General features: G+C 44.3%; 1 protein-coding gene across 2 annotated transcripts in view; it reads left to right on the top strand.

Annotated features, from left to right (window-relative positions):
* ITIH5 (inter-alpha-trypsin inhibitor heavy chain 5) overlaps positions 1–27,456 on the top strand; it is a 78,611-nt gene that overhangs the window by 25,780 nt on the left and 25,375 nt on the right. For both annotated transcript variants that reach the window (XM_042991001.1, XM_042991000.1), the window contains exons 5-7: positions 1,365–1,615; positions 18,608–18,777; positions 19,474–19,590. In XM_042991001.1, the coding sequence (XP_042846935.1) occupies positions 1,365–1,615; positions 18,608–18,777; positions 19,474–19,590 (538 nt within the window). The remainder of the gene's footprint in view (positions 1–1,364; positions 1,616–18,607; positions 18,778–19,473; positions 19,591–27,456) is intronic.

The following is a 27,456-nucleotide window of genomic DNA, read 5'->3' as shown; positions in this document are numbered from 1 at the left end:
TAGCCGTGACAAGCGATGACATCCACGTTATTGCCAACAGCATTTGGAAGGCATCGCGGATTGGGAGGCACATCTTGATTTCAGAGCTGTCAGTCGTGGAGGAATGGTGTTTCCAGGTCCAAGGAATACTGTCATTGCTTTGCAGCCTTGTGGGCAATGTTTGCCCTGGGATTTCTTTTCATTTTCTTCTGGGTTGGTCTTATTTCTCCTGGTCTTCCATGTCTTCCTCTTTCTTTTTCACTTTTACTTTGCTGGAGTATATTCTGAAATAACTTCCTCAGGATGGGTGTGTGAGAGACAAACTTTCTGAGACCTTGATTAACATTTTGACTGTATATGGAATTGAAGATTCAGAATACTTCATCATGCCAGCATCTAATAACAATCAGCATTGCTGGTGATGCATCTAATGTGCTCTAATACCTGATTCCTTTTCTGTGTCTTCTCTACTGGATGTTTGGAGATTTTACGGTAATGGGCTTAGGTGTCAGTCTTTCTTCAGCCATTCTTCCCAACTGTCAGTGAAGCTTTTCCATCTTAGTATGTATGTCCATTTTTAGTTCTGGGAAAGAGAAGTGTAGGAAGCCTGTCACCTTAGTCACTCATTCACACATGGATTTGGAAGTCTCCTTCCCGTATTTGGCCCCCTTCTCACTCCCAGCTTGTGCTGAGCCAGAGCCTGCCATCTCTCTGACATTCTGTGGATGGTTTGCATCTTGGTCCTTTGCTGCAGCCTCTTCCCACGTAGACTGAGCTGTAGAGTTCTCGTTCTGCTCAATTTCCACCTTCCAGAAATGTTTGAAGTGTTGTACCCTCTAATGGTTGCCCCTGCCACTCTTATTCCTTTGGTTTAATCCGATCCCTTTTATGGTCAGTCTGCCATTTTGAATCAGAGAACCTTCACTGCAAGCACTGAAAACATTTGGAACGGTTTGTATTTGTATATGCTTTGTAATCCCTTACTCCTTACCCTTACCCCTGGCCACATCCACCAAACTTTACCAAGTGTAAAAACCTAATCTATTAGGCATTTTAAAGTCACAGCAGATGTCAGGCTTGTTTGGCCATTCCTGTAAAGAGAAGGATGCAGTTCACATCTTGACCCCAAAGCTGTGTTTTCCAGCAGGCCACCTATTTCAAAATGCCCTTGCCTGTCTGCCCCTTGGGCGTGACTTGGGGAGAGGTAAGGACATTCAGCAGTCTGGAATTCTGTCTCTTTAGTATTCCTTGATCTAGTTCAGGCCTTTGGCTTCCCCTCCCAAAACTAACGTGTCGTTTTTCTTCCCAAGGACTCTCTTGGGACAGCGGCCAGTGCCCTGAAGGGACTTGAGGGAAACAGGTTTTCCTTTTTCTCTTTCTAACAGGGAAAAGGGGACTGAAACGTTCAGAGCCTCTGTCGTGATCCCCAGCAAGGACAAAGCTGCCTTCCTCCTCAGTTACGAAGAACTCTTGCAGAGGCGGCTAGGGAAGTATGAGCACGTTATTAGCGTGCGGCCCCAGCAGCTGGTGGGGAGGCTGACGGTGGAAGTGAACGTTCTGGAGAGGTCCGGCGTCACATCGCTGGAGGTGCTGCGGTTACAGCACAGTAGGCAGAAGGGCAGCGTGAGGGGGGAAGGTGAGTGCGGTTGCCGGATCTTCGGTGCTGGCTTGGGGCGGGTGTTGGCTTTGCAGAAGCCTATAAAACAGCTCCCCTTCAACAAAGGCTCTGAGAGTTTGTGGGAATCTGAAAGACGACAGCGAAGCAAAGGCAATGCCCTGTACGGGTTTTTTAATTTATTTGTTTTGGGAGAAAGAGAGAGCGTGTGTGCAAGCAGGGGAGGGTCAGAGAGAGAGGGAGAGAAAAAAATCCCAAGTAGACTCTGTGCTGTCAGTGCAGAGCCCGATCACAAAATCGTGACCTGAGCCCAAATCAGGAGTCGGACACTTAACCGATTGAGCCACCCAGGCGCCCCCTTGTAGAGTATTTTTTTTTTTTTCCTAAACCAGGGTTCTATCAGGAGACTTAAAGAAGTTTAAATCATTTGATACAGTAATCCTCACTTCTGGGCATCTAACCCAAGTGAAGCATCTAAAATATTGGGGATGTTACATGCATAACCCTGTTTATTTTCCTTATTTTTTTAACATTTATTTATTTTTGAGAGAGAGACAGAGTGAGTGGGGGAGGGGCAGACAGAGAGGGAGACACAGAATCCGAAGCAGGCTCCAGGCTCTGAGCTGTCAGCACAGAGCCCGACGTGGGGTTTGAACCCACGAACCGTGAGATCATGACCTGAGCTGAAGTCAGTCGCTTAACTGATGAGCCACCCAGGTGTCCCTTTGCATAACCCTATTTGATAACATTTGTAGTAGCAAAAATGTTCTATCATCCTAAATATTCAACCATACAAACGTGATTAGTAAAATATGGTTATGAAAACAATTCAGCATGTGATTGGGGGGAAAAAGATGCATTTGTACACATTCTATAATGTTAAATGAGGGACGCCTGGGTAGTTCAGTCAGCTGAGTGTCCAACTTTGGCTCAGGTCATGGTCTCACAGTTTGTGGGTTCGAGCCCCACATCAGTCTCTGTGCTGACAGCTCAGAGCCTGGAGCCTGCTTTGGATTCTGTGTCTCCTTCTCTCTGCTCCTCCCCAGCTCATGCTCTCTGTCTCTCAAAAATAAATAAACATTAATTAAAATTAATTTTTAACTAATTATAATTTAAAAATTATGTTAAATGTGAAGTGGACAAAAGGCTAGAAAGTTCTATAAAGTAATCATTTTATACTAGAGGATGAGGGATTCCATGGTTATTTTTCTAAAAATCCATTTTTGAAACGTTAAACATATAACACTAACATAAACGTTTCAACAACGTGTGAGATTCTTTCTAAAATTAAGTAGTGGAAACTCTGTACTATACATTTGATTGAGGGCATGGGCATTTTGGTTCATAACCTGGACTTCTTAGTTTAGGTTTTTCTCAAAATCTGATTTTTAAAATAGCACTCTGTTGAAATGATAATGATAAATTCAGTATAATATAATTTTAATTACAGTAGTTTCAGCTGATAGTTTATATGTAAATGTTCACTTGTTTTTCTTATACCACTTTTTGTTTTATTTTTACTTATGTATTTATTTTTATTTAAATTTTTTGAATGTTTATTTACTTCTGAGAGAGAGAGAGAGAGAGAGAGAGAGACAGAGTGTGAGTAGGGGAGGGGCAGAGAGAGAGGGGGACACAGAATCTGAAGCAGGCTCCGGGCTGTGAGCTGTCAGCACAGAGCCTGACGTGGGACTCGAACCCATGAACCGTGAGATCATGACCTGAGCCGAAGTCGGACACTTAACCGACTGAGCCACCCAGGCACCCCATTATACCTCTTTTTGTCTTAAATGTTTGTTTTTGAGAGAGAGAGAGAGAGACAGAGAACGCATGTGCATCTGTGCACACGTGAGCCAGGGAGGGGGCGAGAGAGGGGGAGAGAGAGGGAATCCCCAGCAGGCTCCATGCTGTGAGCGCAGCGCCTGATGTGGGGCTCAATCCCACAAACCGTTGAGATCGTGACCTGAGCCGAAACCAAGAGGTGAATGCTTAACCGACGGAACCACCCAGGAGCCCCTAAATGTTCACCTGTGTTGGGCTGTGCCGTAAGCAGACCAGTAAGCCTTCGTGTCAAGTCAGATAACGAGGCAGATGTGCCAGAGAGCTGCACGGGGCTGGGAATCTCTAGATTTCAGTATTTGTGACGTTGAGGCCCGGAAAATGCTGACCGGTCAGTGAATATGCAGAATCTGAACTGTGCCCGTGTAGCTGCAGGGAGAGTCCAGAGGATCCCAAGAAGGCAACTGTGGCAAGAATATGTAGGAATGAGCTTGGAAGGAAAGTAGAGACGCGATTTGACAAGGGGAAGAGAAGAAGGTTGTCACGTAACATAACGTGAAGACAGTCAGGACCCGGAGCTGGTGTGCTCAAGAGTTCGCCGTACGGGACATTGCTTTCCTCTCCTGGCCTGCAGTTCAGTTCACGACGGTCCACAGACAAGTAGTCGCGTCTCGAAGACTGGAGTATGTCCCGGTTCCCCGGGGGTCTTTTGTTACGTGTTCATTCCCAGCCCGGATTTTGACACTCTCGATCTAGATCTCATTGGAAACAATAACCGTCGAGGTTTCTGACCCGCAGAAATGGTACGATATATAATTCGCCATTCTTAGGTCATACCGGCCGCCGTGTGCGTTCGTAACAGTTGATTTCACTTCGGCTATTAACTACAACCTTGAACAAAATTGCCTAGGCCCTGTGAGACTCAGCTTGCACATCTGCAGAGCGGGGACAGTAACTATTTCATAGGGTCATTGGGAAGGGTTTGTGCGTGTGATGCGCATGGCCCCTAGTAAGGGCTTAATAATGAAGTTTTATTATTATTATCATCATCATCACCTTATATTTGGTTTTTTCTGTGCAGATCTCACATCCCCTGTTAGCTCATAAGTGTTTTGGAAGGCAGTCCTGTGTCTGATTACTTTGTCTCCTTATGGTATTTAACTCAATGCCTTTTAAACTGTAGATAGCTAATTAAGTGCTTGCCAGTGAGGAAAGAAGAATGAATATATACCGAAGCTAGTAAAGAATGTTTTAAACTTTCATTTTTTCCTAATCATAACTTACAGGGAAATTCTCCTACGTACTGCTGTGTGAAGGAGGTATGTTTTCAGGAGAAGGAAAATTCTTTAGGAGTTGCTGGGATCTCAGAGAGGGCGGAGCCACCCTGTGGAGGGGCTCGTTGGAGATGCTGGGGTAGTCCTGCTGCGGTAATGAAATGTGTGCACTTTGCCGAATTTCCAGAACCGCTGTGACTCTTTAGTGTGTGATTTGTGGCATGCGTGTGTTATCTGTGGAGGCCATATGGATTAGGATTGTTAGTCAAGAAAGTTGCTTACTGTTTATATTCTGGGCCTGTGGGAACCTCAGAGGAGTTTTTCCAGACCATTGATCTCTTGGGACCTGTTTATTTTTAAGAAAGTTGTTTTCCTAGCTTTTTGTACCAAAGCGGATATTTTGCCTTCCAAAGCATGGAGATTTCACAAGCACGTATCCAAGCCAGGTGCAGTGGACCAGTTCCCTTTTGGCTCCTCGTTCCCATCCTTCCGAGCTCAGCTGTTACTGTCCCTGCAAAATGGCGGCCCCGACATGGAAATGCACAGGATGTTGTGATGTTTGTCTGGACCTTATTGCGTGTTACCCAAAGAAATCCAGGGTAGAGATCAAACTAGAATTGGGCTTGCCCCAGAACATGAGCTGTAGCTGTGTGAATGTGGACCCGAGCCAGTACATTCCTCTGATAGATCTGGCTGCCGTGAAGAGATCAGACTTCTGGAATTTCTCAAAGCAAATCTGTGACCACTGGACCCATTTGCATCCTTGGGGATGCACTTCTGGATTGGGATGACTGCGTGCTTGATCCTAGACTCAGCACTTGCGTGCGCTATCTCATTCAACCTTCACAACAACCCTCTTGTGTTGTATTTTTTATCCCATTTTATTTCTGAAAAAGGCTTACAGAGTTTATAATACGAACAAGGACTCATTTAATTACTGTTAGAAACAGAATCTCTAGGCATAGAGCTGACTCCCAACTTCATGCCCTTGCCCTCTGAACTGTACTGCCTCCTTAGTAAATAGAAATGGCAAAATACTGAGGGTCTGAGCTCAAATTCCAGATGTCTCCCTAGTTATGTAAGAAGAAAAAGAAAGGCTCAAAGCAGTACAACCTATCTTGGCCTCGGTTTCATTGTCTCATATATCAGGTATGTCAGGATTGGGCCCATAGCTAGTGTTCCTTCTCAGTGTAAAAACGAATCTTGTGAGATGTAATTTGGAAGGCAAGGCATCATACTTACTGGATTATTAAAGTAGAGTGAACTCCTGTATGTGGTTCAAAGTCTAAAAGATTATAAATTGGTTTACAGTGAAAGACAAGACTTCCTCTCTTATGCCTCCCACCCGCAGTTTCTCCTCCCCTAAAATATTTTGATGGTTTATGAGCTCAGTGGGACAGAGTCTTTGAAACTGAAACTTCTCCTAGAGCATGATGGGATGTGTGATGTTCCAAAGGCACACGCCAAGATGGATATTCTGTGTATGTGGCTTGTTCGAGGCTGGTCATTTCACTTTCTGTGTTAAAACCCAAACTTCCTATTGTCCCATGGCACCTAAATTACTGCCCTTTCCATGATTCCAATTTTTTTTTTTTTTGCAGAAAATTTTTATTTATGATAAGATCCCTGATAGTGGGGAGTAAAACAGAATGAGATAAACAAAGTGAGAAATAGGGTAGCTTGCCTGTTTTATTCCCTTTTGCTTTACGTCAATGACCCTCAAACCTGGCTCTACCCTTTAATCACCTGGAGAGGTTAAAAAAAACCCAAAAAACATAGAGATGACTGAGCCCTGCCTCAAGCACCTGAATCAGAATTTACCAGGGAAAGCCCTAGGTGGCTGGATTTCTGGGTGTGGTAGCTTTACAAATTTATACGAGAAGCCAAACAGCATATGAGTGCTTTTAACGTGTTCGTTTAGTTGTAAAGCTTAAGAATGAGGCTGTGTATGTTTCTACCACGGAACGGGTCTGGTTCTATGACTTCCATGGTTTCCCCTTTATCTTGTTTACTTTTTTAACAAGCAGTCTCATTGAGGTTTTAGTTTATATAGCATAAAATTTGGTCATTGTAAATGTACGACTCGTAGATTTTTAGTTTTTGCAGAGTTGTGCAACCATCACCACCATCCAATTTTAGAACACTTCTTTCACCCAGAAAGATCCACGTATCTGCAGTCACTCCCTGTTTCCACCCCAGCCCCAGGCAGCCGCTAATCTACGTGCTGTGTGTCTTCAGACAGCTGTACTTTCAGAAGCAGCCCAGGTGATTTTGATGCTCTGCGAATGTTAGGAACCCTTACTTTGAACTTACTAGCAGACTTTAGGGACATTCGCTTGGTCAAGATCCTGACCTACAGAAACACCTTTGAAAATAAGTAAGATTGTTCTTGTACTTTCACGGGACCCTCAGCACACTCTGACTTTTGACCCTTATTAAAATGTGCATCGTCCCTCTTTTCCACTAACATGTTTTTACTGTTGGATACAGGCCAACATAGGATTACTCACACAGTTGGTGGAAAATAACCTCTTTCCATAAGCAGTTTCTTCTGCTCATCAACATAGTTGGAAATGGAAAAGTACCAACAAGCCATTGGGTTGGTGCAGTCTTTCTAGTATAGTCTTGAGCTTATTAAACTGGGTAGCCTATCTTCTCTTGGAAAAGACAAACGTGATCATTCAGTGCATTGGTGGGCAGGGGTGGCGGGGGAGTCAAAAGAGCTTCTCTCCTTTCCTTGGTTCCTACTGTGGCTTCCTAGATCTCTTCTGCTCTTCCCCATTCTTCCCCACACCACAGTGAGAGCAGAGGCTCCTACCTTTCGAAGCATGTCCACCTTCAGCCTTCCTGTCTCCCACAGCTCCTTTCCTGGCCCAGTGGGTCCCGAACATCAGGTTGTGCTGCACATTAGGATCAACCGGGAGCTTTTGTAGATTAGCCAGGCCAGTTAAATTAGAGTCACCAGGGGTGAAAGCTTGTTTTCAAGTGTTATTTGGCTTAATTCCTACCTCTTTGTTCCCTAAAACTGGGATCGTGGGCTGCTGACTCTGTTTCCAAGCCTCCCAGCTGGAGTTCCTAAGTAATCCCAACTCCTCATCTTTGCCAAAACTGGCGGACTCATGTGATGTCACCCTGATCTGACATTAAAAGGAAATTTTAGTTTCAGAAGCTAAGAGACCAACATAACTATCTTCATTTTCTTCCAGTATCTGGTTCATCATCGTTGGTGCTCCATACTCAAGAGCACAGAAGAAAGTTACAGTACCAGGGTCGTGCTGTGAAAGTACGTTCTGAAAAGACAACCTACGGAATGGGGGAAAATATTTGCAAATCATATGTCTAAGCATCCAGTGTCCAGAATATGTAAAGAATTCTTACCACTCAATCAAAAGGAGATAAACAACCCAATTCAGATACGGGCAAATGTTTTGAATAGACATTTCTCCAAAGCAGACATGTAGATGGCCAAGAAGCACATGAAAAGACATTCCCGACCATTAGTCGGTAGTGAAATGCAAATCAAAACCACAATGAAATAGCACTTCACGCCCATTAGGATGGCTGTAATAATACAAAGAAACAAAAATGGAAAACAACAACTTTTGGCAGAGATGTGGAGACCCTTGTGCATTGCAGGTGGGAATGTAAATGGTGTAACCATTGTGGAAAGCTATTCGATTGTTCGTCAGAAAGTTAAACAGAGGATTACCTTAAGATCTAGCAGTTTCTCGAGATGTATATACGAAAGAATTGAGAACTAGTATTCAAATACTTGTATGTGAATAGCACCGCTATTCACAGTAGCAAAAAGGTGCGAACAATCCAAATGTCCATCAATAGGTGAATGGATGGTCGGCATCTGGTTATGGCCATACAATGGGATATTGTTCAGCCATGTAAGGGATAAAATACAACATGGATGAACCTTGACAACATTATGCCAAGTGAAAGAAGCCAGACTCAAAAGGTCATGTGCCATATGATTCCGCTTATATGAAACATCCAGAATAGATAAATCCAGAGAGACAGAAGGCATGTTGATGATTGCCAGGGTCTGGGGAGGAAGGGACGGAGGGAGGGTGACTACTTTAGTGGTTACAGAGCTTCTTTGGGGATGATGAAAGCATTTTGGAACTAGGTAGTACATTGTAAATGTACCAAATGCCACTGAATCGTGCATTTCAGAAAGGTTCATTCTGTGTTTGGTTGACTTTACCTGTTAGAATCCTACCTCGCCCCAGTGTCCTGGGCATCAGGGTCTGCTGTGCCCTCCAGCGTTTGGCTGTGCACCCTTTCTGTGTCCCGGAAGACAGATGGTAGGGCTCAGTGGAACTCTGCTTCCGGACAGCCTGCTTCTTAATCCCGTCCTCCCACGTGAGAAGCATCCGATAAAATGTTGACCCTCAAATAAGCCTAAGAATCGGGGAAACTTAATTAGAAAGAAGAGAACCACTTGAAACGAGCCTCATCGCCTTTTCTGTGTGTGTGTGGGTGTGGACGGGAGGTTGGCCCGCAGCAGGCTTTGAGGTTACGTCCTGCAAGATCGAGTGACCTCCGACCGGAGACTCGCACAGCGTCTTGTAGATCAGTAAACACCCAATAAGGGGTTGATTGAATCTGTCAAAAAATCCCATTTGTCTTTTTCTCTGTCTGGTCTGTTAGCCTCAGGACTCTGTCTTCTGCTGTGCAGGCTCTCTTAGGATTGTATTCTAGGCACCCAGCGTGGTGCCTGCCGTGGAGCCGGTGCTCAGGAAGTATCTGCTCAGTGAACTCAGGAACAAATAACTGTTGGCAGTGAAGGTGCCGCTAGGTTTTCAACACCTTCTTGGTTTAAGTTGGGTAATTTTGCCAGAACTTAGGCGCACCTCTTATTTTCTGTGCATGGGTGGGGATTAGGGGAAAGAATTTGGTTCCAGAAGACTGGTTGCAAATACACGGCTGTTCTCCTCTTCCTGAGTTCCCAGAGAAAAGCTAGGATGCTCAGTTAAATTTGAGTTTCAGGTAGACAAGTATGTCCCGTGCCATCTCTGGAACATACTTACACTAAAATACCTTTTGTTTATCTGCGATTCAGATTTAACTGGGAATCCCGTGTTTTTATTTGCGAACCCAGTCACTGCGTCGTGACTGATGGTTCACCCCTGGTTCCAGCTGCCCTGCTCTCCGTGTTCTTCTCCGGGATCTAGTCTCTGTTCTACAGCTGGAAGGGAATGGCCCTGTTTGGGCTGTGTACACTTGCCAGGAAATAATAATCTGGTTGTTATGTGAGGGTTTCCAGCATTGTTCGGCGCAGCAATGATTCAGGTATGAATCATTTGGCTCCATAGTTGGTTTTGTTTTGGTTTGTTTTCTTTTCTTTTGTTTTGTATTTAATGCTGATATGAGAACCGTGTTCTCTTGTTTGTTCTGACACTGGCCAGCTGTGAGCAGGATGGCTCAGAGAGACCTAGGAGGTGGCCTTCTCTCTTTCACTTGACATTGGTGACCAGTCTGCTCTTCTCGGGGATGCCTCACTCTCTCTCTTCCTTCTTCCTTCTTCTTCCTCCTTCCTCCTTCCTCCTTCCTCCTTCCTCCTTCCTCCTTCCTCCTTCCTCCTTTCTCCTTCCTCCTTCCTCCTTCCTCCTTCCTCCTTCCTCCTTCCTCCTTCCTCCTTCCTCCTTCTTCTTCCTTCTTCCTTCTTCCTTCTTCCTTCTTCCTTCTTCTCCGGTGTGTGAGGTGGAATGTGGTCCAGGCGTAGGCACTGTCCGCTCTAGCTGTGGCTGAAGCCAGAGATGTGCCTGTGGCGTGGGACCTGGGTTACTGAGAGCACCTGCCCCACCCACCAGAACGCTCCCACGATGGATTTCTTGAACGTCTCCCCTTTTCGTCTGCGCAACCACGTGCCGATATGTTGAGTCGTCTCCGTGTTAAATGTTCCACAAGCCTGTCCTGAGTTCTCACCGTGTTCCTGGCAGCTGTGCCAGATGCCCGGAACCTAGAAACATCTAAGATCTTGTCACGGCCCTTGCCGAACTTACAGCTGGTAATTTTTAAAACTTAAGAAAGTTTTCAATTGTGGTAACAAGCGCATGTTAAATTCATCATCTTCACCATTTCCAGGCGAACAGTTGAGCAGTGTTGAATTTACTGACATTGCTGTGCAGCGAATCTCCAAGCCAATCGGCAAGCCAATCGTTTTTAGCTTCCCGAACTGAAACTCTGTATCCATTCAACAGCATCTCCCCATTGCCCACCCCCTGCCCCGCCGTGCCCCAAATCCCTGGAAACTACCATTCTCCTTTCCGTCTCTGGGAGTTTGGCCAATCTTAGATACCTCATGTAGTGGCAGCACACAGTCCGTATTTGTCTTTTTGTGCCTGGCTTATTTCACTTACGTGATGTCCTCCAGGTTCATCCGTATTGTGGCAAAAATAGGATTTCCTTCCTTTCCATGTCTGAAAAATATTCCATTGTGTATACAGACCACGTTTTGTTGGAGGACCCTGGGTTGATTCCACTCTTCGTTAATGTGAATAGTGCTGCTATAAACATAGCGTACAGGATCTTCGAGATCCTGCTTTCATTTTTATTGGGTAGATACCCCAAAGTGGAATTACTGGACTGTATTGTATTTCTAGTTTTAATTTTTTGAGGCACCTCCATGCTGTCTTCCATAGGGCTATGCCATTTTGCAGTCCCAGTCATGGTGCACAAGTGTTCCGATTTTTCCACATCCTCACCAGCACTTGTTATTTTCTGTTTGTTTGTTTGTTTGTTTGTTTGTTTGTTTGTTTGTTTTGGGTAGGAGTCACCCTAATGGTATATAGAGTTGTCAATTTTGAATAATAACAACCCTTTTGTCAGGTTGAATCTAGGAGATGCCATGAAGGCTTTCCCAGTGATTGGGCCGTGTTCCTCCTGTGTGCAAGAGAACAGTGTAGAGGGATTTAACAGAAATCTCTGGATCTTTGTTGCTGTGGCACTGCTTTTGGTAGGCTTTCCATCTATACTTAGCGTGGCTGGTGTTTGAGGCCTTCCATGGACACAAAACGATACCAGGAAGAGATAACACATGCTTTGCGGGCTAACTGCGTGTAGAATGTGTGAGGTAGTTGACTTGTTTCCCACGTCGTTTCTCTGAGGAAGTCAGTCACATGGGGAAAACTGAGACTCAGGAATGTACTATTTTAGGAAGAAAGAGCGTCGGGGAAGTAGTGAAGAAGGCAAATTTTCTAAGAAATTTGGGCAAGTGCCACTCAAATGTCAAGCGATGGAGTTGAATTTGAACTCTTCCAACTATAAATTTGCATTAGTATTTTATGTTGCATGTTGCTGTCATGTCTATATGATGCTGTTTTCCAAAAGGGTATAAAATACCTATTATCAGGATAGGGGACAAAACTCCCTTCCCATAAGAAAATGATAATAGGGGACTTATGAAGGCATTGAACCAAATTCCTACGCATCTTGATCAACGCAACTTTACCGCTTTTCCCCCCGAGACCTCGCCAATATGTATTTTTAATTGAGGTGTAATTCACACACAACATTATATTAGTTTCAGGCGTACAGCGTGATGATTCTATATCTGTACATGTTGCAAAGTGATCACGGCAATAACTCTAGTTGGCGTCCATCACCACCCACTTAAGGAGTTTTTTTTTCTTGTGGTGAGAACTCTTTTAAGATTGACTGTCCTCAGCCACATGGTGCAGCATTATGAACTCTGGCCAGCGTGCTGGGCCTTACAACCTCATCACCTTCTCTCCGAATGCTCCGCCAGCTTGCTTGAATTTCGTCTGTATTGCTACCATCAAAGGGTGGTTGCCCAATTAGTCACAATATTTTGGACTGCCCTCTGTTGAAGAAATCTCCCCACTGGGGTCCAGGTGAGCAGGTTACAATAACAAGTGTAGATAGTTTAGCCCTTTCCCCGGGGGGAAATGAGCAGGCGGTGTTTGTTTGGAAATCCTTTCCTAAAGCACCAGGTGTCTGCCGTGTTTCTCAGTAGCAAGCCCGCGGGCCACAGGAAAGAGGCAGGAAACCCCTCTGCCCGCTGACCCAAACGGGCATGGCTTTCAGCTGATGTCCTTGACTGTGGTTCTTTGCTCCTAAATCTTTGCACCTTTAGACATTTTACATAGCAGCTGACTTCCGTTTTCCCCCGTGTGGTTGTCTGGGAGGAGAATGTTTATTTGTGAATAACATCCATGCTCCGGGACAAAACGGAGAACATCCGTTTCATTCTCTAAAATGTATGAAGTGCTTTGTCCTTACAAGCTAGAATCAGCAGGAGGACTACTTAATGGCCCTTGCATGTATGATTCTTAACCTTACGTAGACTCCTTGGAGAGTCTTGCGAAAGAAGGCTTTGGGCCCTGTGTCCAGAAAAAAATCCATCCATGTATACTTTCATGCCAAATTCTGTGTATAATTTCAGGACGCTCTTGGGAAACTACTGGCTCCCTTATGCTTTATAAAGATTGTTCTGTCTCCAGACATTCTTGAGCTCCCTATTATGAACGTTCATTATGATTTCTCTTTTCTGCTCCAAATAATGATTATTTCGTTTTTACTAAGCTCTCAGTTGTGTGGAGAAGCCTGTCACCGCAAAAACGTAAACTGTGTGTTAAAAAGAGTATTTTTTTTTCCTCATGAGTTGCCTTTCATCCCAGACAGACAGTATAAGAAGCTACTTCAGAAAGGGGCAGAGGCTGGAGGCTGATACGTATTGAGTACCTACTATGTGCCAGGCACCGTGCTTGGTGCCTTATATATGTGATCTCACTTAGTTCCGACAACGATGCTATGATGTGGATTTACTCACGTCAAACGGAGGTAGAGCTAAGGCTCAGAGCTTCAAGTCAGTCGCCGGGAGTCTGTCAGACCCTAGAGTCCACTTTCCTCAGTAGTATGTGGCTTCTAAAAGAACATGCATCTTGTTCGAAAATACCGGGGTCTGGAAAAAAGAGCACATCCCGGGGACACTGGTGACCTGCGGGTGGCGGAAGAGTGGGTGGAGAGGGAGTGGTCGGTGAACCTTCCCGGGGAGGTACTGGAGGCCCCGGTGGGCCACAGAAGGCCGCCTCGCTCACGAGCTCTGATGCTTGCATTGAAACGGGAAGATGCCATTAGGAGACCTGGCTTCGTCCAAATCAGAGCGGTCATCGCGCTACATTCTCTCCCCCCAACCAAGTGGGCACGAAGGAGAGAAAACCAAGAGGAGGAAAAGACATGTGGGTTCTCATTAGAAAAGTAGGTCAGAGTCTCACTCTTTTGGTCTGCTCCCAGCCTCTTCCCTTGTATTCTTCATTATCTTTAGAGCACATGCCGTGACCGCCCAGGGCCCTGCTCATAAAGCTCATTGTGCTCGGGAGCTGTTTTGTGGCCGTCAGCAGTACGGGCCACAATGCACATAAGGAAAATCTCAGCGGTGCTCTGGTTTGCGATGTTGGTCAGTCACTGTGGGGCAGCCTATATTAACCTCATTGATTAAAAGGCTTTTCGCTTCTCTAATAAAAAAAACGACTTTATTTCCTAGAGTTGTTGCTCTGGAATTTTTCCCAGCAAACTTTTCTTTTTTTTTTAAATTTTGATAGTTAGTGGAAAATTCATTGGGTCACATGGACTGTCTGATACTCAATGGGTGGAAATCAGCCTCGGGAGTTAGGTTTCGTGGTGAGTGACCAAAGTGGGAATCAACCCACTCTTGGGGCATAAAAAATAAGCCCATTTAGAGGAATCTCATGAATTTTCATCACGAACTAACAAACATCGGAGGTCATTAAGAAACCAAAATAATAATACACTATCTTTCTCATGGCTTCTATCAAAGAGCCTAGTCAAATGAATTATGAAGGGAGAAATTATACTTTTGAATCCTCAGTGCTTTCGTTCAACCATGAATGGTATTAATTCAGAGCATTGTAAGGAGCATTGGAGTGAGAGAGATTTGAAGCGAGGAAAAGTAGGTACATGCTGGTAGGATAAAGAGGGTCAATTCTAATGTAGAATTTGAAAGTTGGAGATAATCTAACGCCGCCCAATTACATACACCAAAAGGCACGTGACCATTGTCTCTGTGCGGGAAGAGTCACCTGCCAGGCTTCTGAAAATACAGCTTTCTGGGTCCCACCTCCAGAGTTTCTGATTGAGAGTCTCCAGATGGGCCCAAGAGTTTGTGTTTCTGGCAAGTTCACCGGTGATGCTGCTGCCCCAGGCCGTGTCATGAGCACTGCGCTGCCCGGTCCCTGCGGGTGGTTGATGCATGCAGGGTTTGCGGGAACCCTTCCAGTGAGATGGGCTGTGAAAGCTGCCTCCTCTGCCCGCGGGGCATCTTTCCTAGAGCTTCCTCATACTGCGCAGAGCCTGCTTCCCAGCAACCCTGCCCCGGTCCTAATTCTGCCAGCTGGAATTACTCTGAATACACCTAATCCCCATATAAATGCCTACACTAACAGACTTATCCTAAGGAGAAGAACAGATAGGGTCCGTCTGGCCAATGATGCCGTTCCGCTCCATGCTAGGGAATGCTTGTTCAGTCTATTCTGCTACCCAACTCCCAGCGGGTTTGGGTTTTTTTAAATTGGGGTTACACGTAGAGCAAAGCGTATAAATCTCAGGGGTGAATCTTCACATGTGTGTACACCCGTACTACAATTACTTCCGGGCCAAGACATAGAGTATTTTCACCACCGCAAAGGATCTCCCGCACTCTTTCCCCGTAGGTGCTTGTCCCCCAGGGGTCTCGACCATTCTTAACCACTGTCCCGCGTCAGTTGCCGCGGACACACTGTGCTGGTCTTGAGCTTTACGTAGATGGAAGCGTGGAGAGTATCCTCTTTCTGTGTCTTCTGTTTCCACTCAGAATGACTGTGAGATGTTGTAAATCACAGCGGCTCTCTCCTTTTTGTTGCACGCAGTATCCCAAGTTCAATCTGTTGTACTGTCTTGCATTTAGTTCCCTTATTCTGTTTTGTGTATTTTTAAGGCTTTTAATAACATTAGCGAGCATGACTGCTTACCATGAGTCAGAAGGGTCTAAGTACAGTAGCCCCCCTCCCTTCTCCACGATTTCGTTTCCCTCAGTCACGGTTATCCACGGTCACCCACGGTCCTGAAAGCAGATGCTTCTCCTTCCGACATGTGGTCAGAAGGTCTGGACTGGCCTCGCGCTAGGTCACGTGCCTGTGTCGTTCACCTCGCTTCATCTCATCATGGAGGCGCTTAATCATCCCACATCATCCCAAGAAGAAGAGTGCAGCCCCAGAAGATGCTTTGAGAGAGAGAGAGAGAGAGAGAGAGAGAGACCCACATTCACGTAGCTTTTATTACAGGCTATTGCTGTAATTGTTCTATTTTATTATTTGCTATTGTTGTCAGTCACTTACTGTGCCTGATTTATAAATTAAACTTGATCGTAGGTATGTATGTACAGGAAAAAAGCATAGTGTATACAGGGTTCAGTACTATCCAGGGTTTCAGGCATCCCCTGGGATCTTGGAATGTGGATAAGGGTGGGGCTAAGGAAGGACTGCTCTCTATTACATCACTTAATCTTTTCAATAGTGTGTGTTTGGTAGACCATGAATCCATTTTGCGGACGAGATCACCAAGGCTCAGTGACTTGCCCAAAGTCTCATGGGTCATAAGAGGTAGAGCCAGTATCAGAAGCAGGTCCTTCTGACCCGTTCAGGATTCCAAGTGCTCAGCTGTGTTACCAGGCCTCTCACTCTTGGTGCTTTACCAGTGATCACCAATGTGAGATCCACTCTGAAGAGCGTGCGTTTTCCTTCCGTGTCAAGGACCTTTTCCATTTGCAGCCTTTGTTTCCTTCCTCGTCTTTAGTGGTGCTCAGGTGCCTTGGACCGTGTTGGTGAACTGGAAATGCGCGGTTGACGTTTCCAGCTCCTTCTGCAGATGAGCAGGTCTGTTGGAAGCGTGTCTTTCCTACAACTGCCTCCTGTAAGAATGAAATCTCCTATTTGCTGCCTTTCTGGTCACACCCGAAACTCCTGCCCTTGATGGGTGCAAATAATACAAGAATCAGTTCTTCCCAGTGGTTCCTGTTCAAGTTACACCTAAACTGTTCCTGAAAAATAACGTTCTGTTCTGTTGCAGGAAATGTTTAAACTTCCTTTGACTTAAATGTCTAATAAACGCTTAGCAGAAGGAAGTTTATTTTTAAATACAAATTACCATGGGCAAATTATGCCTTGTTTCCTTTTTTATTTTGTTAATTAGCGATGGGAGATGGCTGGTCAGCTCACTCTACGGTATCAACTTGAATAGATTTAAAAAAAAACAATCAGATGCTTTGCAGCAGTTGTGAGCCTGGCTTTGATTCAGTATCCGGATGAAGTCTCCACGTACACTGATGTTCCTATATTCTCCATTTTATTTTTATGTTCCCCTCGGTGCATGCAGAGCTAAAAAATTTGAATTTCCATTGCTAAGCACATAGACATGGTGGTGTTTGGATTTATAAAGGTGAGTAGTCTGCAAAATAATTCTCTGTTTTAAGAGAAAATGAAGGTCAGGGGTAAAACATGGGCTGTACTTAATCTGTCATCCCAGTTATTTTTCATAAATCATTTAAAATCCATTTATGTATCTTGCCGTGATTCTAATTTGTATGTAAAGATTTATGCTGGGGAAAACATTGGCTCTTTGAAAAGAGCCATAAACTTTCTGGACACACGGTATGTTAGGGCAGCTAAAAGATTGGTGGGAGAAAGGTGTTTTTTGTGGAAGATTCCCATATGGAAGGCATGGCAGGACTAGACCCCGCCCTTTTGCAACTCGGATTAAATAGCGGCCCCAGACGAACCTCGTCAGTGACTGGTAAAACTATGAAGTGAAAGATGGACGAGGAGCTTGATAATGGGGGGTCCGATTGACCATATGGGCGCCCGCCATCTTTCTTACTACGACTGAAGGTAGACAAGTAGATACTGTAGACTTCTGATTTGAAAAAGCGGTAAGTACTCAGCATCACCTGTGAAGTGTTCTTGTCAGCAGTCCTGACCTGAGCCTAACCAAGCCTCTAACTTTCCTACCGGAACACAGGACAATACGGAGGATGGAGCTGGGGTTCTCAACCTTGACTGCGCGTCAGACTCACATGGGGAATTTTAAAGCCTTGATGCCTAGGCTGCGTCCCAGACCAATTAAATGAGCTCTTGGCCTGGATATTGGTATTTTTTCTAGCTCCCCCAGATGTTAGAATGCGAGCTAAGGCTGGAAACTAGGGGAATCGAGGAGCGAGTTAAAAGACAAGACAAGCAAATAATCACGAAATGCAGAATGTGAGAAATTCCAGAAGACGGATGACGAGTGTTTCACAACGCAGTTACGTAGCATTCGAAGAAAGGCAGGGGGAGGGGATATTTGTAGATTAAAAAAGACTTAAGAAACATAAAGCCAGTGTGATGTGTGGTCTGTTTTTGATCTGGATTCAAACAACTCAGCCCTACCAAGACACGTTCTAGAGAATCACGAAAACTTCAATACAGACGGAGTATTTCAGGATGATACGGCACTGAACATTGGTTTGGTTACTTGTGATGAGAGATGCATACCGAAGTAGCTACAGATGAAATATGATGTCTGGGATTTGTTTTAAAATATGCTAGCAAAAGATGGTGAGGGGATTCGTGAAAACGGGTAAAAAAAATTGGTACGAGGTGGATAATTGTTGAAGTTGGATAAAGGGTACACGGAGGTTTATTTTACTGTTCTCCCTGCTTTCGTATGTTACACAGTTCACGTAAAAGTTGAAAAAGAAGGCATAGAGGTGACATATCTAACCTCTCTTGCACGGTGACATATTATCAGTATGAAGTCTGTGAAGTTCATATGGAAAGTAAACCTCGCAATAAAATAAACTCTAACCCTCTGTGTCTATTGAAAACAGCCCAGCTTCTCTTCAGAAAAATACTGGTAGGTTCAGTTATTCTTTATGTTTGTGTCTTATTTGCAGGTGATTCTGAGCTGCCTCCTTCCACTGTTATCAACCAAAATGACACTTTTGCCAAAATCATTTTTAAGCCTAGCGTGGTACAACAAGCCAAGATTGCCCAGAATGGCATTTTGGGAGATTTCATCGTTAGGTATGATGTCAACAGGGAGCAGAGCATTGGGGACATCCAGGTAATGGGTTCATCGTTACCATTTCCTGTCAATTGCTTATACTTGTCGTTAGACTCAGGACGAGGGATTCCAGTTCTTACCTAAGGGAGGGAGAGCTCTCTGGTTCTTAGAAATTTGTTTTACCCTAGAATAGGTCTCCGAGGGGACTAGGGTGTTCCCTTCCTGGAGGCTGAGGCTATCTATTTCCTGCTTCAGTAATCTGGAGAGCAAATGAAATCTGTAATATAATTTTCCCTGCCGTGTTTTAGATGAAGTTAGAATTTTAGTTCGTCTTCAATTTTAATTGAGAGCCTGGTGCAATGGCTCATTTCCCTTTAGGTTTTATTGCTCCAGAGACAGGGCGGGAATATTAAAATGTATTTGCACGCGTCCAGAATGCAGACAACTTTGACGTCTCAACTTGTAAAAACCAGATACTGAAGGAAGCAGGAATTCCAAGGGGCCAGGGGTCATAAGGGGGTGGGTAATAGAAATTGAGCTAGTCAGCATCGTCGGGAAGTTTCTAAGGGCTGATATTAACCGTATGCAGATTAAATCGGCAGTTGGGTCTCCCGGAGGGGTCAGTAGATACTTTTGCTGGGGGTGTGGAAGCTGTTTCATGCTCTGACTTTTAGAAGTTATGGAGACTGGCCGTTTTAGCTCGTCTGCCTGCCCGTTCTGGGTACTACCATCTCGACCTTCTCTTCCCTCCACCAGGTTCTAAATGGCTATTTTGTGCACTACTTTGCCCCCAAAGACCTGCCTCCTTTACCCAAGAACGTGGTATTTGTGCTGGACAGCAGTGCCTCCATGGTGGGAACCAAACTCCGGCAGGTGAGTGGCCGCCAGCCGCCAGTTTTGGGCTTTCTCACCTGTGCCTGGAGCCATGACGTTCTCTGTGAATAAAGCGCAGGGGATGCCAAATATCCGCTCTGCCATCCAGCTCTTCTTGCCTACAGAGAACATTCCCGAACTGCTTCAGTTAAGCCGTTGACGTTATCCTTTCAGGATGGCAGTTTTAAGAGAGCAGAGACATATGCTATAGAAATACTTTGAAATAAAGGGAACTGGCAGAGTATATAATGTGAGCGGGACAGGAATTCACAGCACCATCGTCGACGGAGTCGTTCTGTCCGGTAGTGATGTCCTTTGAAGAGCAATAGAATAGAGTCCTTGGCGGCCCCCTTGACCTATCCTCAGAACAAAGGACTTCTGTCTCAGTAATTCAGGAGTGATACTATGTTTTTCTTAAGTTTATTTATTTATTTCGAGAGAGACAGAGACCATGCAAGTGGGGAAGGGCAGAGAGAGGGGGAGAATCCCAAGCAGGCTTCGCACTCTCAGCACAGAGCCCGATGTGGGGCTCAAACCCGTGAAACGGCGAGATCATGACCTGAGCTGAAATCAAGCGTTGGATGCTTAACTGACTGAGCCACCCAGGTGCCCCAGGAGCGATATTCTTATAGCGTTGAGGATGAATGTTAAAGTTCTAGGGATAGGAGGGACATTAAGGTACATGAAATATTAAATATTATAAATTTTATAAATTTATAAATTATACTAAAAATACAAGTATTCAATTGTTCTTTTTCACCCACTGGAAAAGGCTATTCCTCATGTTGCTCTGGTGTCATAAATATCAGAAACTTGCATTTATAATCTAGTGTCAACTCCCATAACAGAAAACAAAAAGCTACTGGCTGCCAGAGCCAATAATAACTCGACATTCATCAAGCACTTAGTTCGCTTAGCTTTTCTTTCTTAATTCATGATCTGTTTTTAGCAATTAAAAATATGTGGTTTAATGAGTGAAATAGTACCTCAGACCTCAAAAGAATCCTCTGCTTCACCTCTTGATCCCACTCCACATGCAGTGGAACCTGATCTTAGCTGATCAGCTGTTGTAAATATTTTCTCTCAGTTACGACTTTGTAAGTTGTTTCTTTGGCCATCTGCGTTTAAAAAGTCATGTAGTAAAATCTGTTGATTTTTTTTTCTTCATGGCATCTGATTTTTCTCCACTCCAAAATAGTAAAAAAGAGATCCCATGCAAAAATAAGGTTGAACTCTTTTTCTTTCAGAAGATTGCCAGATATAATTTCAACTAGTATAGGGGCAAGATAACTTCACCCTGTAAATCGGTTCTGGATAGTTCTTCAACGCCCCATTCTTGTCCAGAATTCAACCCGCTGCCTCCTCCACGTGATTGCTTTTCCTTCCTTTTGCATCTTTGACCTTCCATCTGGGATTAACTTTCCTTTTGCTTGAAGAACACTCCGTGGTATCTTCTTAAATGTGGGTCTGCCAGTAAAGAATTCTCTTAGTTTTTGTTTGTCTGAAAATTATCTTTTGCACTCTCAGTATTTAAGGATATTTTGAAAGGAATGGAATTGTAGGTTGGTAGTGATTTTCTTTCAGTCCCTGGGAGATCGATCCCATTGTCTCCTGGCTTTCATTGTTGTTGTTGAAAAGTCAGGAGTCTTACTAACTGTTATTCCCCTAAAGGTGATCTTCTATTGCCAACTGCTTTTAAGATTTTCCTCTTTAAGTTTTCTGTAGTTTGAGTATAATGATTTCAGATGTAGACTTCTTATTTTTCCTGCCTGAGGTTCCTAGGACTTCATGAATTTGTGGATTCGTGGAACAATCCTCAGCCATTATTTCTGGAATTGCTTTGGGTCACTTTTCCTTTTCCTTCTAGGATTCCAGTGTTAGAAAATCACTCCATATTCTGCTTCCCATGATCTCTTCTATTTATTCCAACTTTTGCCTTTGCATACTTCATTCCAAAGCTATTCAAGTTTACAAATTCTCTTTTCAGTTATGTCCAGTATGCTGTTAAACTTGTCTATCCTGTTATTTCAGTTATTGCGTTTTTTACTTCTAGAATTTCCATTTGGTTCTTTTTCCAATCTGCCACTTTTTAGAATATTCAGTTATTTTGCAAAGTTTGTAATAACATTTTTGATTTTTTCAAGTACCATAAACATACTTATTTTAAAGTCCGTGTCTGATAATCCCAAACTTGAGGCCCGGAGGAGCTGTTCTTACTGTTTCTCTTCTCTTCTTGTGTGACTGGTCATTTTTGATTGCATGACGAACATCATTTTAAACATTTGTTTATAGAAATAGTTTAAAGCCTTGGATGATGATCTTTTCTGCTAGAGAAAGTTTGGGGTGTTTCTGTAAGGTAGCTGGGGGATTAAATCTGGGATTGTTTTAGTCCGTTTTCAGGGCCTGGGGTTTTCCTGGGTGGCCCAGATGGCTCACAGTCCTCTCAAGACTGATTTATTTCTGTTTGGTACAAAATATGGAGGTTTTCCCTGAGCACCTATCCCTGGTGGGCTCTGGACTTTGACTTCTGACCCTCTAAGCAACTAACATGATGCTCAGCCTCTCAGATACTTCTTTGGCCTTGACAGACATCCCTTAGATAAAAGTGATCCCAAATGCTGAGCCCACCTCTTGAAATTTTCATCTTTTCGCAGATCATTTTTTCTCGCTGTTTCGATACCGTTTTGGTTTAAAATTTTTTTCATTTTGTAGTTTGCTTTTTTTAGTTGTTTTCAGTGGGAGAGTTGGGTACAGATTCGCTGTAGGTTTTCTCTACAGGCAGTATTTCCCAAAGTGATTAATCACACGTACGTGAAATGTTCTTCGGTACTGGCTGATTTTTGAGAGGTGTTTGATAGGCCTCACAGCCTTTCCATATTTACTGAATATTCTTTATATACTCCAGGTTCTTAAGTGCCATTGTTGTTTTTGTGACTTTTTGGCTGGAATACAGGTGCTGACAGATGGATAATCATGGCTTCTTTGGGGACCGCTGTTGGCCACAGAATATAGTGTTAATTACATCTTGTATTTGACCCAGTCTGGGAAGTCCCATTTCGATTTGGGAAAAATTAGCAGTTAAGTTACTGAGTAGGTGCCATGAACTAGGTTTCCCTGTGTATGTCGTCAACTTCCTATGCACCCATAAGTCTTCATTTTTCTTAATTATTTTTTCTTTAACACAATGACCTTCATGAGGCCGGGGTTTGGGTTTCCTCTGGGGGAAAAATATATAACTTGACGAAGATGTTGGTAATTAAAATTCCTGGGTGGCTTAGTCAGTTTAGCGTTCCACTCTTGATTCTGGCTCAGGTCATGATCTCACGGGTCATGAATTCGATCCCCACATCGGGCTCTGCCATTGACAGTTTGGGATTCTCCCTCTCTCCCCCTCTCTGCCCCTGCCCCGCTGTGCTCTCTCGCAAATAAACTTAAAAATCTTAAATAAAAAAATTACTGCAACCCCTCCGAATCTGTGTTCCCACCAAATTTTTTGTATTTTGGTATTTTTACTTACCCTCATATTAGGGATACATCTGATACTATTAGCTATTCCATAAAAAGCTGACTTTAATGGCAGCACTGCTCAGTAGAAACTTCTATGAGAATGGGAATGTTCTGTACCTGTGCTGTCTCCAGTGTGGTAGCCACTAGCCACACGTGGCTATTACCACTTGAAATGTGACTAATGCAACTTGAGCAGCTGCATTTTTTTATCTTATTGAATTTTAATACATTGAAATATAAGTAGGCACGTGTGACTAGTGGTCACCGTGTTGGAGGGTGCAGCTGAAGACATTTACTCACTCACACCACCCGTGAGAGATTTTTGAGTTATTTCCACTTTTAAGCCATTGTAAACAGCCCTGGGATGACTGACTGTCTTCTTGTAGAAATCCTTGACCACGTGCCAATCGTTTTCTTAAGTAATCTAGATTCTTAGAAGTGGAATTAATGGGGTAAGGAATACTAACTAATTTGTGGCTTGTACAGATATTAAAAACACATTTTCTAGAAAGGCCCTACCAGTTTATTAATATTTACGACTGTTGCCCAAGTAAGAATTCCAAACGGATTAAGCAGCGAAGACCAACCAATGAACCACACCCAAAAATAAGTAAGGAAATATGGGCGCATATTGAACGAGTTCTGAAATTGGGAAAGACCTTCTAAGCCTAAAAGCAATGGGAATAATTACAAAAGGAAAAAGCCAATCACTTTAGCTATATAAAAATGTTAAACTTTTGTTTTCCGTGGAAATAGAATGAAAGCGAGCAGAAGGCTGGGAAAACATATGCGGCAAAGAGAAGTTTGCCTTTAATATAGCAGAGCTATTCCAGATCGGTTAATATTCATCCTACATGAGACATGGGCAGAGAAGATGAAACGGTTTTCAGAAAAGAAATAAGATTCAGTAAGAGTATGAAAAAAGAGCCCAGTGTACTAGTAACTAAGAAAATGCAAATTACAAAATGCTGTTTTTATCTTCATGTTGTCAAAATAACGTAAATTACTTACAGTGACAGCATCCGTAGTATGCATTGGTAGAATTCAGCACAATTATAATATTTAAGTTATGTCCCAGTAAATATTAAGGAACGCCAAAATGGTAAAATGCGTGGCCAGTATTGACGAAGGTCATCCGTTACCCCAAAGCCCCGGTAGCTTGAAGGACTCCTGTCTTTAGCTGCTTGAGTCACATCAGGGTTTAACCTCAAACCCAGTCCGTTCCTGGGCGCAGTGTCTTCTTTCACTTCTGATGGGAGAACGATCAAGAACCTCCTAACTAAATAACCCCCAGAAAGACAAATCCTGCCCCAAATCGTTCAGAGAAAACTAATGAACTAAGTCAGGGTCTCCTAGACTTACCATGAGCGATAAAATAATTTGGGCACTTCTAAAATAGAGCACGGAGCATTTTCGACATGCAGAGCATTATGCTAAAGGTATTACGTGAATTATTGGATAAGAGGATATTTAATCTTTGTAAGAATTTGGCTGTCATCCCCATTTTAATGATGGAGAAACCGAGGCTTTGCAATGGGAGATAACTCAGCTAGTACGTGGCGGGGCCGGGCTCCAAAGCCAGGTCTGACTCTCAGCCCGTGAACCCCACCACGATGGTGCGGTGTCCTGGTGCAGGTTAGCCGTGTGCTTGGGCATCGCTCTCACGTGCAACAGTGGAAGGGCACGTGGCTGCAAGGTGAGCGCAGGTTGACATTTCAGGACCCGTGTCGCAGCAGGAGGGATGTCCGCACACTGTTGCAAGAGCAGTGTGGACGTCACACGGGGAGCCAGCCTCCCCTCCTCCCTCATTCCTGGATATTAAAATTCCATCACTTCTGGGCACTGAAAATCTGGCATGTGCTCTGCTGGCTTCTGAGCTCCAGCGTGGCCTCTTTCCAGGAGAACCACCCTAGACCAGCCAAACACATGTCAGAAGCTTCTAGACAATTCCTAAAGCCCATTGCCGCCTCGGAGTGTTTCGAAAACTGCTGGCTATTTTAGCAGCTCTCAAAGGCCACAGCAGTGAGTGAAAAGCTTAGATGCCTGTTTGCAGAGTCTCGAACACAATATCATGTCCACTGGTGAAGAGGAAAATTATTCCAAGCACGGGGCTTTCGTGATGTGTCAACAGGCTTGGCAACGTCAGACATTTGTCACAGGTCCACTTGGATCCTGTGAAGAATCAGTCACTGTAAGGCTGGAGGTTCTTGGCTCCCCTCATCTTTGATGGGCCTGAAGTATTTCACGTTACTCATCACAATAAGGACACAGAGTCGGTATTTAATCATTGTCATTTGAACAGTTGATGTATAGAAATCGTAGGATCATCTGACCTTGAAACGTATTCTTGCTAACGGGCTCGTCAGTGCCTGGGAAGTGCACGTAGCCGTGCGCACCTGGCACTTTCTGGTTCTGGTCATCATCCCAGTGGGGATGTGAGTCTGGAGGCCAGGACCTAACTGGCTGGGGAACAGCTACGGAGCCTCCCCCAGGCTGCTGGCACCGGACTTGGCTCTGTTTTCTATCCCGTGTGCTTTGGTGAATCTGTCGACAGACAGGTCTGGTATTAGGGTAGGCGAGAGTTCTGCCTCTCCGTTTCAACTTATAAAACCTCTTCGTGGGAAGAGCTCACAAGAGCCTCAGAAAATGTGATCAGCGTAGACCTTTTTCTCGTTACAAATTTCATGCTTAAAGCACTGGAACTAGCAAACATACATGTCCTTGGGAACATTAAGGGGAATGTATTTCCATGAAATTCATTTTTCCTTGACCAAGATTTACATGTTCCTCTCTTTCCTTTCCGTAATCTATATAACTGGATCTACTTTCGCCTTCATAATTAGGAACTTGGCTAACGGACTCTATCTGGCAACCGAGCAGTTGGCTGATGCATCATTTACCAGATGTCTTTCTTGCTATAACTTTCTACAGACTCGTTCCCATAATCTGTGCCATTCTGTGCCAACCCTAGATTTCCATGTAGCTTTTGGAAGTTTGTCTTCCTTTCTCCATTTTTTAAAAAGTCTATTTATTTATTTTGAGAGAGAGAGAGAGAATGAATAAATGAGCAGGGGAAGGGTGGGGAGGGAGGGGGAGAGAGAGAGAAAGAGAGAGAGAATTCCAAGCAGGCTCCATGCTGTCAGCACAGAGTTCGACGTGGAGCTCGATCCCATGAACCATGAGCTCATGACCTGAGCTGAGATCAAGAGTCGGATGCTTAACCGACTGAGCCACCCAGGCGCCCCTCTTTGACCAGTTCATTTAGTAAACAATTTTGGAGGGTAAAGAACAAGCATAATGTTCCCTCTCTGTAACTGCCAAATTAAAATGAGGGGAAATGTGAATGTTGCTTGTGCCTTATTCATTGGCTCCCTTCATGCTCCAGGAAAGCAGTTTTGTCTTCACGTCTGGAATTTTGCTTCCAGGAGCTGTGTGGACATTTTATGTGCATATAGCCTGTCTGCATGGATTCGGGAACCATCCTACTTTTGATCATTAGAGTACATATTCCCACATAGTAGGTAATGATTTTTGCTGAAAAGCATACCAGCACGTGCACATTAAATGCAGCATGCTCTTTTAAGTCACAGTAGGTACCACTGAGTGACTAGTATATACCAAGCACTCTTAAGTGGTTTACATACATTTTTTTTCATCGACTCTTTCAGCAATCCAATGAGAGAGACGTTGTTATTCCCTTTTTGCAAATGAGAAGGTGAGGGGCAGGGAGGTGACTTCACTGTGCTGAAATACAGGAAGTTAGAAGTCGAGAAGTTCAGCGTCAAGCCCAGTCTCTCCCACGCGGAAGCTCTTCCCCATATCATTCTTCACTGTGCCGTTAGACATGGACCATAACACTGGACCGCCTTTCCAGCTTCCAGGCTCTACCTGTTCTTACCGCCAAGCGACGTGATGCGGAACGCTGCCCGTCGCGGGTGAGTGCACACGGATGCCAGCTGCCCTGGGAGGCTTTGGCCGGCAGCTGGCGCCACGAAACACGAATGGAGCTGCTTTGCCCTGCTGCACAGAATTAACTACGAGTGATTTATTATTCAACTCGAAGCACACCATGGGCACGTACAGGGATGCAGACTTCTTTCCGTTTCGGATTGGGGCTGGACAGGCCGAGTGCGGGCATGGAGACAGCGGGGGTGTAGAGAGGAGAAGGTTTGTGACTGGGAGGTCCAGTGATGTCGTGACCTTCCTTCCAGCCGTCCTCTTCAAGAACATGTCAATCTGTCACAGTTTGAAAGAGAAGATGCTGGAAAAAAAGATACTGAGAAATTAGCTTTTTTAAAAAAAAATGTTTATTTTTGAGAGAGAGCGAGCGAGCGGGGGACAGGCAAAGAGAGAGGGAGA

This window comes from Panthera tigris, chromosome B4 (genome assembly GCF_018350195.1).
Source record: "Panthera tigris isolate Pti1 chromosome B4, P.tigris_Pti1_mat1.1, whole genome shotgun sequence".
Classification (NCBI taxonomy): domain Eukaryota; kingdom Metazoa; phylum Chordata; class Mammalia; order Carnivora; family Felidae; genus Panthera; species Panthera tigris.
The sequence above is the reverse complement of the archived record's forward strand: the minus strand, read 5'-3'. Positions and strand labels throughout refer to the sequence as shown.